This window comes from Metopolophium dirhodum, chromosome 3, assembly GCF_019925205.1.
Source record: "Metopolophium dirhodum isolate CAU chromosome 3, ASM1992520v1, whole genome shotgun sequence".
NCBI classification, from domain to species: domain Eukaryota; kingdom Metazoa; phylum Arthropoda; class Insecta; order Hemiptera; family Aphididae; genus Metopolophium; species Metopolophium dirhodum.
Window position 1 is genome coordinate 26,481,562 of NC_083562.1, and position 16,898 is coordinate 26,498,459.

At 30.9% G+C, this 16,898-nt stretch overlaps 1 protein-coding gene across 1 annotated transcript in view; it reads left to right on the plus strand.

Moving 5' to 3' along the window:
* Positions 1–1,230: 1,230 nt before the first annotated feature.
* LOC132940413 (uncharacterized) overlaps positions 1,231–16,898 on the plus strand; it is a 44,542-nt gene continuing 28,874 nt past the window's right edge. Inside the window, 1 exon segment of the mRNA XM_061008010.1 lies at positions 1,231–1,840. Within this exon segment, the coding sequence (XP_060863993.1) occupies positions 1,783–1,840 (58 nt within the window). The 5' untranslated portion in view covers positions 1,231–1,782.

Sequence of the window (16,898 nt, forward strand, 5' to 3'; positions counted from 1 at the left end):
ACATTTTTTTTTAAAATTCCATTGAATTGTACCTATAATTTATAAGCTAAAAAAAATTACAGTTATTTTTGCTTGTATCACGAATTGTGAGACGCAACTAATAATAATATCATAACGACGAAAATGCACGTATACTAGTTATTATAAGTTATAACAGATTATATAGAGGGAAATTATCCATAATATAGAATCAATATTTTCGCGAAATTTTTAATTTAAATCTCATCTACCCAGTACCTGTAAGTATATAAATTTATATATTTATATATTTAACTCATAAATTATATTAGGACTATTATCTTTCATAAATAAATTGTAAAAACTAGTTTTGAAAATAAGATCTTAAGTAGGTAATTAGATATACTTAATAATACCTAAAAACTGAATTAAATAAATTCATTATTAAAAGAAAAAAAATTTGGGGGTGAGCTTGCTTGGTGCGTCATCCTGCGGCCATGTCGGACACTAAGAATAAGAAAGTTTCCTTTTTAACTTTTTTCAAAGGAACGCAAGAAAGAACGCTCAAATTAATTAAAAACAATAATTATTATGTAACATAGCACTGCCCGAATTATTATGCAAATAACATTTGTTATAGGTATCTGATTATCGTCTAAACGGTATAATACTATGTTATTTATAGGTGTAGTACGTGTTTATATATGAGGTACTTTGGCGAGCGATAATTCGAATTATATATTATTTTATCTGGCACTCAAGAGAAAAAAACACATGCTTGTAAGATAACTCGCGCCACAGCATTAGGGCGTGTTTTCCGCTAACCATAATAATATAATATTATAATACTATAATATAGGTAGGTCTATCTATCATTATTATAATATTATATATACCTACCTAAAATATAACGAAATCGTGCATTTTATGAATGACGCGTCGTATAATAATGATTTGCGTACTACACAGCAGGTATAAACATTAGTAATATATTATAGTGCGTACTTTTGTTGTTACCGTCCGCGGTAACCGGTACTTGGTGGACTTCAGCGGTCGAGTTACCGGGTGGCGTGCCACGGCAGGGAGGGAGGGCCGCTCGCGCGGTACGGCAGCGGCGACCGCGACGACGATGATTATTACCACCTGATGACCGCTGCCGCCGCCGATGCGCAAGCGCACTTGTTTGCTCTCGTACAGGTGCCGCCGCCGGCTGTATGTCCTGTGCGTGTGCGTGTGCGTGTACGTGCGTGTGTGTGTGTGTGTGTCGCTACTGCCGCCTCTGCTCTCGTGTCTGCCGGCGCGCGCGTCGTCAACGGTCAAACGTCCTTGCCGCGCTCCAGTTCGTCCGCGACAAGACGCGCGCGCAGTCCGTCGCTTTATACGCATGTCCGTCGCGCTCGTGTTTTTCCGTTGTTTTTTTCCGATTTTTTTTCCTCAATAATAATAACAACATCAGCTCCTTTAACGTTTTTAAAAATTTTTTATCGTTATCGTTGGAAAACGGTGGTTTACATTGACATTACAACGATTCATATATTTTTATAACGGTTAATATTATTATCATCTCTTCACGCGTCGATATCGAAACGGGAAAAGCGTTTTGAGGACGTTTATCATCATCATAATAAGACAATATTATGATCGGCTCGAATTCGGTTTTTGGTGTTTCTCTCTCTATGCAGTGATTACTTAACACGTTCACACGTCTAAAGAAGATAACGCGCGTTTTTGTTTTTAAATTAATATATAAACCGGTTTTTTTTTCTAAAAATAAGTGTTCTTATTTTTATCAAGTGTACCGAAGACTATCATGCCGGTGATAACATGATGCGGGATTTGGACGCATCCAGCCCAGTCGTTTGGCCTCCATGGTGTTATTCAGGTAATAATATAATTCAATCAATTTGTATTACAATAATAATAATATGAACATCACTTCGTTTTTCATAATTGATTGTTCTTATTCGTTGGATCTGGCGTTTCATCTTTTTACACGGCGTGTTTGTCGTATGGTCTAAGCAATTAATCAAAATAATTAAATGTCAATCAAACTCCGAACTCGAGCTTAATATTGTGTAATTTATGTTTTCGCGATATCAGTAGTGTCATAATTATATTGCACCTAATGAAGTACCCAACTGTCAAGACCTGTGACCCAAGTAATAGAAAAATCTACTAGGTATAGTAGTGAATATTTTACAACTACGTGTTTTGAACTAAGCTATTTATTGCTACCGGTATTAATGCTAACCTTATAACCGTTTTAAATTTAATGTAAGCCGTAAAAGGGCGCAAACAAATCGCTTATATACCTATGTATGTTCATCGTACAAATACTTATAATTATTGTAGTCAGCGAAGTACTAATAATTTGAATTGACAATCGTACCTAAATTAAAAGTCTGTAAAGTGATAGACGTTATAAATCTAAATTTTACAACAGTTTTTTTTCATATGGAATAATTAAACTTTGATAAAGCACTCGAGCGTTTCAAAAACCGACATTTGTTATCTAAAGTCCCGGTTGTTCTATTATGAATAGGATAGGGTCATAAGTTCAATGGCCTTTCAATCCCATTAACTAGATATCATGAGTATGTTTTCTATTTGACCAGTGAATTCGGTTATCATTTTACACGAGGAGAGTACACTATAATAGTAGCTAGACATTATATTATTTAATGTGTGTGTCCGTTAAACAATGGTCTGATATCGACAGTCGTTTTTCCAAAAGATGAAAAATTACGATTAACTGCTTACGATATGAACCATGTCATTGGGTGGAGGGAAGAGTCTTAGGCATAATTTATTTGATTAAAAATTACTATTTCGTCAATATTAAACAAGTTCTATAGTTTGATAGATATCAATATAATAATTAATATTTAATACAACATATTATGTTGTAGACACAGATAATATTGACATATTTAAAACATACCTATATTCTGTTATAATACATAATGTACGTGTTATATGTTAATATTCTTTTAATGAGATTATATATCTATTACCTATAAGAATTTCGTATTTGCGTTTCTAAACAAATACTACAATGACTTAATATGTCGGTGTTGGGGTTTGTGAATTCTCAGAGGCAGTAGGTCGTGAACAGATAACTAAATTGTTTTAAATAGTTTCCTCGATAGAGAATTGCATAATTTAATTTTGACCTTTATGGTCTCCGGGAGTGCGTATGAAATAATAGGAAAAAATATTATATCGGATAGGCGAACGCACGAGCACTCTGCAATCCTTGACCCGAAGACTTTTTAGACCATCACCCGTGTGACACATGACCCAATCGACCCGGTTCTTATCGATATATCCCTTACATGTGACGCAAAACTCTGAATTAGAGTAATTATTGTATATTATAAACTACGATAAATGTTGATGAAATTAAATTGGACTTTAAAAAGCTACATACCTACCTAAAAAAATGTGGGGCTTATACACGAGTGAATTGATAAGTAAATGTGCCGTATAAAACTTTAATTTTTTTTTTCAATTTACTATTTTATTACTTTTTATAAATATTTAAAATTACTTGTTAAACATAATAATATATATATATATGTGTGTATTAAGTAATAAATATGTAACTGTGTAATAATCTGAGTACCGTAGTATAATATTAGTTGTATAACCTTTTTTATTACCTATTTGTTTTGATTAAAAGATGGAATAATATAATATAATATCTGATTATTAATAATAATTATAAACAAAAACTTCTTTGTGTATTCTCTCAAAGTACCTACACATATTATAATATTTGCTCAATAGCGTCTTATAGTTACTAAATGTAAGTGTATGTTATGGCATTTTGGTGGTAAATTTATTATGGATCTTCAAATATTATTTAAAAAATTAGAATCTCTGTTAAAACCATAAACATATCAATATCATTTTTTAACGATGTTATTGTCTCCAAACTTTTTCACCACGCTTAGTCCAAATCTTTATTATTAATATGCCGTTGGTTAAAAAATGTTCGTCCGTAATTCGATGTCAATATTTTCTAACAGATAATTTGTTACACAATAAATGTCTTGAATGTGAAGTGTCGTATAGAATAATAATGAATCGTGATCGGTGACAAAATCTAATTCATGTCTGACCATTTCTGGAAACAATGATATACCTACCTATCTGAGAATGGCATTGCTTGTCAATGAGTAACATATGGGCATTTTAACATTGGGATATAGAAGTTTAGATCTAGTGTCACCTATATGTTTAATAATGATATATTATTAAATCCGAGATTAATTGGGTGATTTTTATTTTTCGATAACCTATTAGGTATAGAGATGTGTTGAGGTGTTCAAAATATATTTGAATAATAATAATATATATTATAAGTTCTGGTTTTGCAATATTCCACAGTCACGTGAACCGTATAATAACGCATGTTCATCGCAGTCAAGGTAACCGCGAATCGGTACGTCTCTAATTATGTTCATATACCACTATACCTACACATTTTGTGGACTCGTTTTAGCCGAAGTTCGTTTTTTTTCATCCTATAAACAAATTATAAGTACTTTTTCGTTTATCTGTGTGTGTATACCAGCACAACCTTAATATTACTCATGATAAATGACGATTTATGTACCACTCTGTATTTCTTTGGAATGTCTTTAATTAGTTGTGTTTAGTATGATGATTTGATCTCTACCTAACCCCGAGGGAATCTAATGAGATGTTCACGGTCAAAAATAAATACACACTTATGTGTGTACTAAGAAATGATGTTCGCTAATAAATCAGCAGTTTAAAAAAAACCACCATTGCTCTTTTTATAAACTCTGGATGGGTAAACGAGCGGAACGAGTAAAATAAATTTGAATACGGACGTTAATTTATTTTAGTGAAAGTAGTGTTGCATTTCAGAGAAGAGGGCAACGTTGAGATTTCGTATATTTATTATAAGAAACGCGGTTTTTGGGATATTTTCTATTATAGGACATTTCTTTAAATGGACAAAAAAAAAATTGAGAAATCGATTTAAATTTTATGCTTAGAGGTCAACTACGTTAAAATAAAAAAATTAAATCATATCGTTGGTCATCTGAGATAAGCTATTTATGAAACCCTATCATTATATTATAGTACAACATTACAACTGGTCTACAAGAAAAAACCCGTCAGCAAATCAGAGCGCTGCTACACAGCGGGGATTTGTAATGGAAAAAAGAAGTACCTATACGGCTATACCTACGGTATAAAGTATAATAATGATGAAGGGGAAAAAAAGAAGATGGAAAGAGTAGGGATCGTTTTAAGCACAGGTGAAACTGGATTACACTTAGGTATATTATACATAGACTTACGAATGTACTCACACACAACCTGTCACACTATACTGGCTGAACTGGTCCGCTGATAAACGACAATAAATATTTAATTTGATGTCATTTTTCCTATCGACTATCAAGTTAGCTACTGCCGTTTTTAATTACGTACTGGACGAAATATTATCAATTATCATTAATATAAATGCATATCTATGCCCATATATCGTCACGACCACGGCTCTAGTTAAGAGCGGCTTATCGACAATCGATTATTATATTTTTTATTTTGGTCGGTTCATACTAAAAACTATGAAATATTATGTACTATATTAGTTAAATGATTACTATTTTATGAGATTTTTTAATTTTGAAATGGAAAAATGTGTTGCTAATACACAAACTATCTAACTACACGGTTTACATTTATAATTATTATATTGATCAACAATGGTAAATATTACCATTTACAACGTAAATTCAGGAAAATATCAAAAAAAAAAAAGATTCACATAAAATTCTATGTTTGTATATTTCTCTCCTTTGTTTTGAAAATATGAAGAAACCAAGTACAGTTGTAAATGCTTTACCCATACATTTTAAGTACCTATATTAGTAAAAGCGTAACAAAATTAAAACTACATATTTTGGTTTTAAATAATAACTAGGTATAGTAAGAAAATTAACATTACCTCGTTAACCATAAAGTGTAAATAAGATTCCACTTGGTCAAATAGCGTAAAAGAATTAAAAAAATAATGTAAGTACCTAATAGTTGAATAATATAACTGTTGAATGTTGTTTAATTAGGATCTTTATGCTTTATGAAACAAAGTCACTGGATATTTTTAATACAATTTTTGCAGTTATGTCTTTGCTGTACACGAATTGTTAACCCAGAATAGTCAACTTAGATATTTTCGAAGAACTTTTAAAAATATATAAGATACGTTAGGGTTCCTACTTTGATGTAATTTACAATTTTACTTAAATGTCACCTACAGTATTGGATAATTCGTAATATTATGTTAATTATTATGTGTAAATATTGGTCGTCTGCAGAGTTAAATGTAACAATGAATATAATATGATGTTTTAATTTATTATAATATAAGTTTTTATTTTAAGATTTTTATTTTTACATTTATTAAATTTAATAAAATAATCAAACATTTTTAATGCCATATTTTTATTTATTACGATTTATTTGTCATTACAATAATTTTTTTCTTTTGCCTAATTAAACCTATAGCATCGGTATAACTGTTGAAATAATATAATGAAATATTATACTATATAATTGTTTTAATAAAATAAACTTATGGTTTAATTTGCATGATTGAATTTAGATTAATTTGAAGGATTTGAATCTTGACCTGTTTAAAGGTTTTAAATGACAATATAGATATAAAATATAAATATAAATTAGACCAAAACTAAACTAATTCGTAAATTATTTTGTCTGTAGTCTAAAAACACAATTTGTTGTTTTTCTTGATAGCCTATAAAAAAGTACTACCTAATCTTAAGTTCCTCCAAAACCCAAAAATTAATAAAATGTAACATTGAATTAATAAAGTATTTTTTATATTTCAAGCGTAACAAGAAATACAAATATATAATAAACAGAAATTATCGACAAATAACGTCACCATATTAAGAAAATAATGTTTAATTTATGATAATTTATTATTAACACGCCATTTCTATATCGTGCACTTAGTTATTATTTATTTAAAATATTTAGTATTATTTTAGCAATTAATAAACAAAGGATGTATAGTGTATACACATTTGTATGTATTAATGTTGATAATCATATTATTTTTTATTAAAATTAGTTTGACAAATCTATTTAAGGTTCATTTAGATGATCAATATAATATAAACACATTAAAAAAAATTCAAAATTGTGACGTAGACATCGTGTGGTAATAAAACAAAGTAAAACGCTATATTCTATAAATTAAAAAATAAAAAACAGATGTAAGCGAATGTTTATTTATACTCACTTCACCAACGTAATTGTATGTGTAATTTATTTAACATTTAAATTATGGGTTACAGGGGGTCATAAAATAATAATACAATGTTCGAAGTCCTATAATAATAGTTCTTAAAAAAGTAGAACATTTTAAGAAATTTTAAACAATTACTTAGATTAAATTATTAAAATAAAACCGATATGGCGCAGGCTATCTAATTGAAAATCGTATAACACTAGGTACATAAACTTAAAAATACTGAAAACTACAATTTTACCACTTCCAAATAAATGTATCATATTTTTTAACGACATATTTTTTTAAATCGGTAGTTTTCAAAAAACATGATATATATATATATTATTATTATTTAATCGAAGTATAATGGTAATTTTGTGAAAGTGTATTATTAGCGGATCATTGACAACAGACGTGAAACTATTTGAACACAAGAGCTCGAAATCGGAGCGTTTTTTTTTTCCCATTCTGCGCCTATAACCTCTTCAGTAAATATACGGTGAATGACGAACTATCGCATTCCACTTAACATGGTAGCTATTTAGACGTGAACCACATTTGGTATACGGCCGAAGTACTTGTTTATTGTAGGTAATATGAATATATATGTATTATATATTATTGATTTATTGCCACGCTCTCCGATTACGCGACCATACATATGTAGGTGTGACTAATTCATATTGTGCTTACATGTGTGGAGACCTACATACGCATTTTTTTACTACAATTTTAATTCATTTTTTTTTAGTAGCCTAACCTTTTCTCGCCTCCTCGTTATGACGATATTATATTCCGGACACGGGTGTTTGGGGCCGGGCCAAAACAATGGTATAATATAATATAATATATTATGGTTGGGTGAAGTACGTTCATATTAGTGCACACATTGTTGACCAGGGGTCAACGGATACGAGCTGACCATTGAGGTCGAATAGTCAATTTTAACAAAAATAATAATAAACGAATTTTGTTATGCAACATAACACGATTCTATATTATGTTTCTTAGACTTTAGAGGCTGAACGAAGGTCGTGTGACATTTAACACTTTTCACTGACCCGGAACGTTTGCTATAACTTATAATTATTATATTAGCTATTAGGTAAACTCTGTTATCGTGGAACTCATTTAATTTCAAATCGTGAATAAATAATGTTTAACGGTTATTTCATCTGTCGATTTTTTGTTGTAATTTCAAAGCTTGAGCAACTTGCATGTATATGAATTCTTGCGTAGAATTTACTTCTTAAGTGTATGCAACGAAAAAGTTTACTTTTTATGGTTAATGAATGCTAAAAACCGTAAAAAGAGTTAGGTCGGGGCAAGGTTATGTATGTGAAAATATTGAATAATATTTAGCTAATAAACTATTAATTAATAATATTAAAGTAAAAACTATCAAACATTTTTTTCGGCCATTCAATTACACAAAATAATATAATTAATATCTCACCTACGTCTATACTATAATAATTACACGTTTGCACGAAATTTTGTATTCTAATATTATACTTAAAATCGTAATACTAAATCATTATATATAGAAGGGTTATACATCATGTACGAAAACGGAAAAGCCCAGACAGGTGTACCTATTATGTCCCATATAATACAAATGATTGCTAAGTGAAGTTATTGGTTTTTAATGATTATTTTTTTGATTAGTGTAGGAACCTATGTATTTTCTGTTTAGAGATAACATATTATTTTCTTAAAATAGGTATACTGTAATATAACGTAAAAATGATAAGCTACAAGATTAAAAGTTATAATATTTCTGAATGATTCTCTACACGTACAAGTTATAAGTGATAGAGAATGTGATCGGAAAATAATATTACGCAATTACCTCCCTCCAAATGTTCGGAGGGTTCTCGAGGTCTGCACGTATTCAAGAACTGAACAAACTATTATTTTAAATATGTAAACATTTTATCTAACCCACAGCTGTCTTTGAACTATGTATTGCGTTAGGTGTATATAGGTAACGCAAATCAAATAAAAACTTACTGATTAAAGCTAATTAGAAAATAATCAGAAGGATATTATGGTTGATATTAAAACGGGTGGAGCGCACGCAGTGACGAAATGATGACACTGTCTAGCTGACCAAGACTGCAGGTGGCGTAGTTGAAGGGACTTGCACTTCCAAAAAACAATTCTCTCTTTTTGGCGTCAATTCCCTTCTTCTGCCATCCACCGTCCTATATGAGGCTAGATAGGGAGCAATACATTAACACATTTATCGGTATGTGACTGTACGTACCTAATCATTATAAGTGATTACTCGACAGATTGTCAGAATATCTGTATACAGATAATCGGTGTTTCCGTACCTTTCGTCAAAGTGGGGGATGTTGACAGGTCCGTCGCTAGGGCACAAGCAAGTCATGCGTTGCTTTAGGAGGGCATACAATTTTAAAGAAAAGAGCGGCATTAAAATTTTCACTTAGGGCTGAAAATATCTAATGACGGGTCTGGGTGTTGGGTGTTTATTTGAAGGAACTGATTAAATAACTGTTTTTGATACATTTTTCTTTCTATAGAATAGTTCAGAAAAATCACTAAAATCTGTATAATACATAAATTATATTTAGTTCACATGTATCTTGAATTATGCAAAATAACATTTTGGAAATAATTCATTATATTATTACACAAATATGATTTTTATTAGTCCCTGCTATTTATTTACTAGGTATCAACGAAAAAAAAAATAAATGCAAATGATAGATGTTCCTAAGCTAACTTATATAATATAAAATTGTCACAAGTGAAAATAATTTATACATAGAATATAGAATATAGGAATAGAAATATAGAATATAGAAATGTGTAATGTCAAACTATAGTTAGTATTTTGATTTTGATTTAATTTTGACTTTAGCATGATTTTTTATTATTTAATAATTCTTTTTGAAATTGTAAACAAATTTCACAAGTGCTTAACTATAATAATTTGTTTATTCGTGCACCTAATAATTTATATAACTGTTTTTTTTTGTCTAAACCATTACCGTATTTAATTATATTATTACTAGAATAGTAGCTGTAACTTGTAAGCCTGCTATTATTAGATGACTAATAAACGTTTGATCTATAATTTGTCGTATAAATACTCGTGCACAGAAGCCAGTAATAATAATTAGTAGGTATACATTCTTATTTCTTAGGAGAAAGAACTTTTATGCAATTTTAATTTTAAAAGTTAAATTTCTGGAAATTTAATATTTAGAAAGTTAAAATAGTAATACAATACGTGAACATTCAATACTAACTATTTCATACAAACGTGTTACATGTTATATAGTAATAATATAGTAATAACCCATACAAATTTTTGCAATTGTTTCGTACTAGTAAAACTAAAAACAAACACGCCTAAAGTGATATTCGTGCTGTATAATATAATTATTAGGTGATAAACTGATAAATTTAAAACACGTGCGTAACGTAAATTATCACTATATAATATAATTATGTCTTTTTTTTGAAATTCGAATGTGTTATACTCTAAATATAATATTTCATTTGTTAGTTTGATAATTACTATAGACGCTAATGTATGCTCTATACATACGTGGTAATATTTATGGAAGTTAATCCCATTTTTTAGGAATAAAACAATAATAGAATAATATATAATTAATAATATTATTAATATGTATGTATTTCGCCTATTGTTGACCCGCCGGGCCTAACCTCTCGTCAAGTCTTTACCGTTAGTTATTTATAAAATATACGTTTTATGCACGCGCTCGCCGGTAAGTAAGTACAAGGCGGTATTCTTTTTCTTTCTAGATACCAGAGTCTAGAACGTTCTCCTTGGAACAGTTGGAACACATTATAATATTATGGTGTGTATGCGTTCTTTGAGCTCTCGAGCCGCGACGATATATACACGTTCCCCGCTCCCGACATCGTCGTTGACCGCGGTCCGTACAAATAATTGATTGCGCTTATTAGCGTGTCATAGTTCAAGCGCAGCGTAATCACGTAGGATATTTATGTGGCAGTCAACACGTATTTTTCGTGACGCTAATTTCCCAGGCACAAAATTATACAGAAACCATCCGGCAGCTATTCGTTAAAATTAATGACAATTGCTATAATATAATGTCTTGTGTGCTGCGTAGTGTATCAAAAGCGAAAACTTTTTTTTAAACGCCGCCCGCACCTAGGCACCTTACTTACCTGTTGCGCGTACTGGTCGAATATAAATATTATAATACTAATATAAGATAGGAATATTATTGGGCATTAAACAATTGTTATTATTGCCATCATATAATGATAAGATGTTTGATCGCGTACAACAATATTTAGTCATATTTTGCATAAATGTATAATATGCCGTAAATGTATAACAGTACCATTTTCATCGGGATGAACGCGTCTATCTAAAGATTAACATATCAAAATTCCACTACTCAAAATCAAAATTATGGCACTAGGTTCATAATAAATAATTATAATTGGAGTTTAGTAATTTACGTATTAAACTTCAAGATCAGGATTTTACGATAGAAGAAGTTACAATTGTATAATTAAATATAATTATAGACAATAATATTATAAGTAGGTAGGATTAGAAAATATAATAAACACTTTAACTTTTTTGTTTGACAGTATATTTTATAAAAACTCTATGCCATTTTCTGGAAAATATTCTGCTCTTATAATTTGGTAATATTGTGTGTTAAGTTCTTAGATTAAACCAGACGTTACAATTTCAATTTAGCTTGGTGGAATTTTTCTATATTCCTCTTCATATAGATGGAGATAGTATAGTCACGTCCTCGATATCCTCGTATTACGTTGTTATGTCTGTAATACGGCTGTACGTAATGTACGATATAACGTTTCCGTTTCGAAAAAATTATATATATATATATATATATATATTATACTATTATACATTATAAGATTACGGCAGTGGGTTGCAGCAGACCTGAGTGTGATATTATAATATTGTGAACTTACAGCATATATTATAGGTATAAGACTATTATGCGTTGAATTGATTGTACATAATATACTCATAGATATCGTATAGGTAGTCCGTATTGTAATATTATATTTCAATCTCTATATTGCTGCAGGCATATAATATTGTTATCTACCCACAGTGGTGTAATATGACAATCGGTGAAATCTTGTCAGATCGTTATAATAATAACATCATCATGATACGCGGCTACTGTTTATTTTCCAACTTGGGTGGATAAAATACAAGTGTAAATAAATCGGCACTCGCGTCGATTGTGTTATTTGTGAATATAAAACGCGTGTACTAACCTATACATACATTATACACGAACGAATACCTTTGATCATTGTTAATAATATCATTGAATTGTCATAATTACTACCATATTGTATATACATTTTAAACGATAAAACTGTTGGATACTGAACGCCTGTACTACCAAAGTAGTTTTCAAATAATTATTTGCAGAAATAAACTACACTTAACAAAGACACAAAATTAGAGAAAAAATTAGCTTCGGAACTCTTAAGAGCACGCTACACCCCCCCCCCCCCCCCCACTTTGGCTCCATCTTACTAACGTATGACATACATCTTATCCAAAACTGTTTTGCGCGAGACAACTTAACTCCCTCTGTAAAGCAAATTGTATACATTTGTAAGGCGGAGACATGCGGATGTAGCGTCCTCTCTTAAGTGTATATATTATTATAGCGACCGGTGATCACCAACGTCCGCCGGTTCAAACTGTCCGTTTTTACTCGGTACGATAGCGTCATTAACTGATTAAGATACTCATAATAATGTCTGGAATAATATGATTCTATGTATATATAACTTATTTGTAATTATTGTTTTAAAAATGTGATAACATAATTGATGATCGGCCCACAACGTCACAACACAAACGAACAAACATAATAATATAATAATATTATATAAAATCAACTGGCTCCTTGTATTATAATAATATTACATTTTTTTTTGATATTGTGTACAATGACGCGTACTTTCCGGTTTTTACTTCTCGTGTCGAATTTGTCGGATCCGCACGCTTCTCGTGTCTTAATAATAATATATACCTAGGTACGTATCTAGATTTCTGCGATAATAATACTATTATATATCATTATTTGTGTAGGCCTACAACGACGGGACACTGCAGAGCGGTGAGGGCAAATAATACTAAAATATATAATAATGGCCGGTGTCCAATTGGCCGTGAGCTGCGAAATAAGCGTGGAAAAATACGGCGGCGTGGGCGGTTTATTTTGCGGCGTTATTTTTTTCACGCACGCACGCGCCCGTATTACTTATAATATAGTTAATAGTTATATATATATTACATACGTGCGTATATATACGGTCAACGGGTGCCAAAATAACACAAAAAATATATATACAGACGGTCGTGGTATGCGCCTTTTGCGTGTATAATAATAATATGTGGGATAATAATCACGTGTAACGAATCGTCAAGATTATAATAATAATAACAATGCGATCGAATGAGACCTCCGTGCAGAAAAATGATATTTGATGTGCGTGTCTATATTTATAATACACCTATACAGTTGGTGTTATCGTCTTCGCTACTATATTTTCATTGTTGAAAATATAATATAAATAAATAATATTATATTATTGTATTATGTTTATTAACAAATAACAACGTTCTACGTTATAATCTCATGTACGTAACGTTCGTAGATTTTAATTCAAAAATATTGTACTAAGTACAAACAGGTTGTTAAAAATATCTATTGCGTATTTATCGAGTGTATATTATTATAACTATTATGTGAAGTCTAACAGACTAACCACGAATCCAGATCCAGATTAACGTCAGTACACAAGACGTGAACTCAGCGCTCAAGATTTAATAGACCCCTGCAATGTCTGTATCATTATTATTCCCTTATAAAAAACAAACGTTTGTTATGATATTTTAAAAAGGTCAACAGGTGTTATTACTGTTTGTTATAAATATTCATCAATATATCTTTATTTGTATTTAATATCAAAAATTTGAAGTCTGTGGTCCTGTAGGTTATAGATTAGAGATTCCTATCTAAAATCTCGTGAAAATTGGGTGTAATACACAGTCGTTACACCCGGATTAAACCTCTATACTTCACATAAAAATGAATTATTTATCCTATTTTAAATGATGTCAGCGCACTATTTTATTTATCTTTCTGACCCACGTGCAACATAGCAAATTTGCGTTCAGATTAACCAATCTTCTTTTGTTAGCTAAAGATAGTACTGTACTCATTTGTTTACAAATATATAAATTCATAATGATTCGATTAACAATGAATATTATTGTTTATATTTATATGTTTATTTGGTTTACAAAACAAAAACATTAAGACATTCCATTTAATTTTGATTGAAATGATTCACAATATTGTTTGTGGTGCGCGAAGACGCAAAGTACTGTAGAAAAATTAGTCAACATATAAGATGGAAATAATGATTCAGTAAAATATAACTGTTCTGTAAATAGTCTACAAGAATTAATCTACTTTTTCGTCAAAGGTTAAATTTCAAGAAATTTATAAACGCAATTGTATTATACAGATCATTTTTAACTTATATTCTTGAATTTACATTTTATGTATAACTGTATTAATATATAACTAAGTAAAGACAATGTATTATTATTTACTACGTGTTATATATAATTTTAGTTTGGGACGGAAATAGGATATCCTTTTAAGTTACCCGGGACGGAACTGGTATATACTTTATCACAACATTTTTGTTTGGGACGCAACTGGTATGCTGCAGCCGCTTATACACGAACGCTGACTGTAAAACCCTCATTGTACCGATTTCTGTGTTTTGTACTACCTACATAGTATATTATTTTCAATTTCGTATAAGGCTGATAAATCAAGTTTGACGGTCATCGTGGATTTGTACACACTACGTGAGAGGCTATGATTATCTACAATAGTCAGTAAATTACTGTCGAAAGGCGTTCCAGTACGAGTTGATGGAACCAGTGAATAACATACATTGGTGATTGATGTGCTCGCAATCTTCGGGAAATGGGTGACATGTATCGCCGGACCAGAAGTGACGAAGCTCGAATTTAGACATATTATACAGTACGACTCGTTTTGCAGAGATCTACACTTAAAACTGTTTTCCTCTGACTAACCGACCGAGACGATGGAAAACATCGTGGTTACTTCTGACCGTATATAATATACCATTATTCTTTAAGCCGGATTCACTGCAACCGAGTTTGTCGTGTAGTCTAAATCGCATTGTTATTGGACGTTATTTTTTTGTATCATGTAATGACTATGTTGCAACCGAGTATACCAAGAATTGACTACAGCACAACTTTTAAACCAACACGGTTATCAATTGCAACCATATTTACCAAATCCTCGTACAACACGACACACGCGACGTAGTTGCGAATACGGCTTTAGTCGGTCTTTAAAGGAATCATTGACAATCGATAATAGCGAGAATCAGTCCGATAAAACGGTCAGTGGCCATCGTTTCCACTTTCTTGTAACACTGGTCTACAGAGAATATCGCGGTTATCCGGTAATGAGTTTATTATACACTTGTATATGGATGGGAGTCACCTCAACTGCCGACGGTCTGTCTGCCGTATACATTTGGTGACTGCGGTATACCACTGTATATTATAGTTACTCATGAGTGTGTAACCACGACATTTTCTGTCGTCGGTCAGTCAGCCAGGAGAAAACGGTGTCTTCACGTCATCCGTCATGCCATTCGATTCTCGATCAAACGGTTTTCACGCCTTCGTCATCCACCAGAGGCTATACTATATTATAATACTAAATACTATATTATAATTAATAGTGATGTGGAATGTGAAAGATTCCAGCGAAACGAAATGAGTCTTGGGCGTGTATATTTACGAGCCTAATAACTACTTCGAGTATTTTAGAATCGATTGTTATTAGTTTATTAGGTACATATTGTTTTTATAATGCCTAGGATCGTTTCAACAATGAAAAATTCTTTTTTTCGAGATTTAAATTTTCCGTTTTTACTAATTATAACGTGGGGATCTGCAGCAAGGGTTTCTAACGTAATATGGCATTACGATTTGGTTTTTTTTTTAACAATAATATTATATTTTCAGCAGAGTTTTGGTTAACTGTCGTCTGTCTATTTGTCTGGTCGCGCTATCGAGTCTCACAAGTACTTTTAGCCGTTTGGGGTACCTTAACTCTATCATTATGTAGTGCCTATGGTTAAAATACCTATGTATGTGTAAATATGTATATAACTTACGTACTAATATAATAATTCAAATTATATTTCCATACCTTCATATAATACTTAGATAAAAATATGGATCTTAGTCAGATCCTATACGAGTAGGATGTGTGTGTGTATATAATTTGCATTCGAATAGTTAATATCCAAATGATTGTTTTATTATAATAATTAGTACTGATAAAACATGTCTGTCCTAAACAACCTATAAATATGCACTAGAAACGCGTCAAAATTCCTTTAAAAATAATAAATTATTCATTCTAGAATAATATATGATACAATAAATTCAACGAATGGCATCGAATAGCGATGACAATCTGTATTGTTTTATCATTATGTAACCGATGATAACTTATCCAAG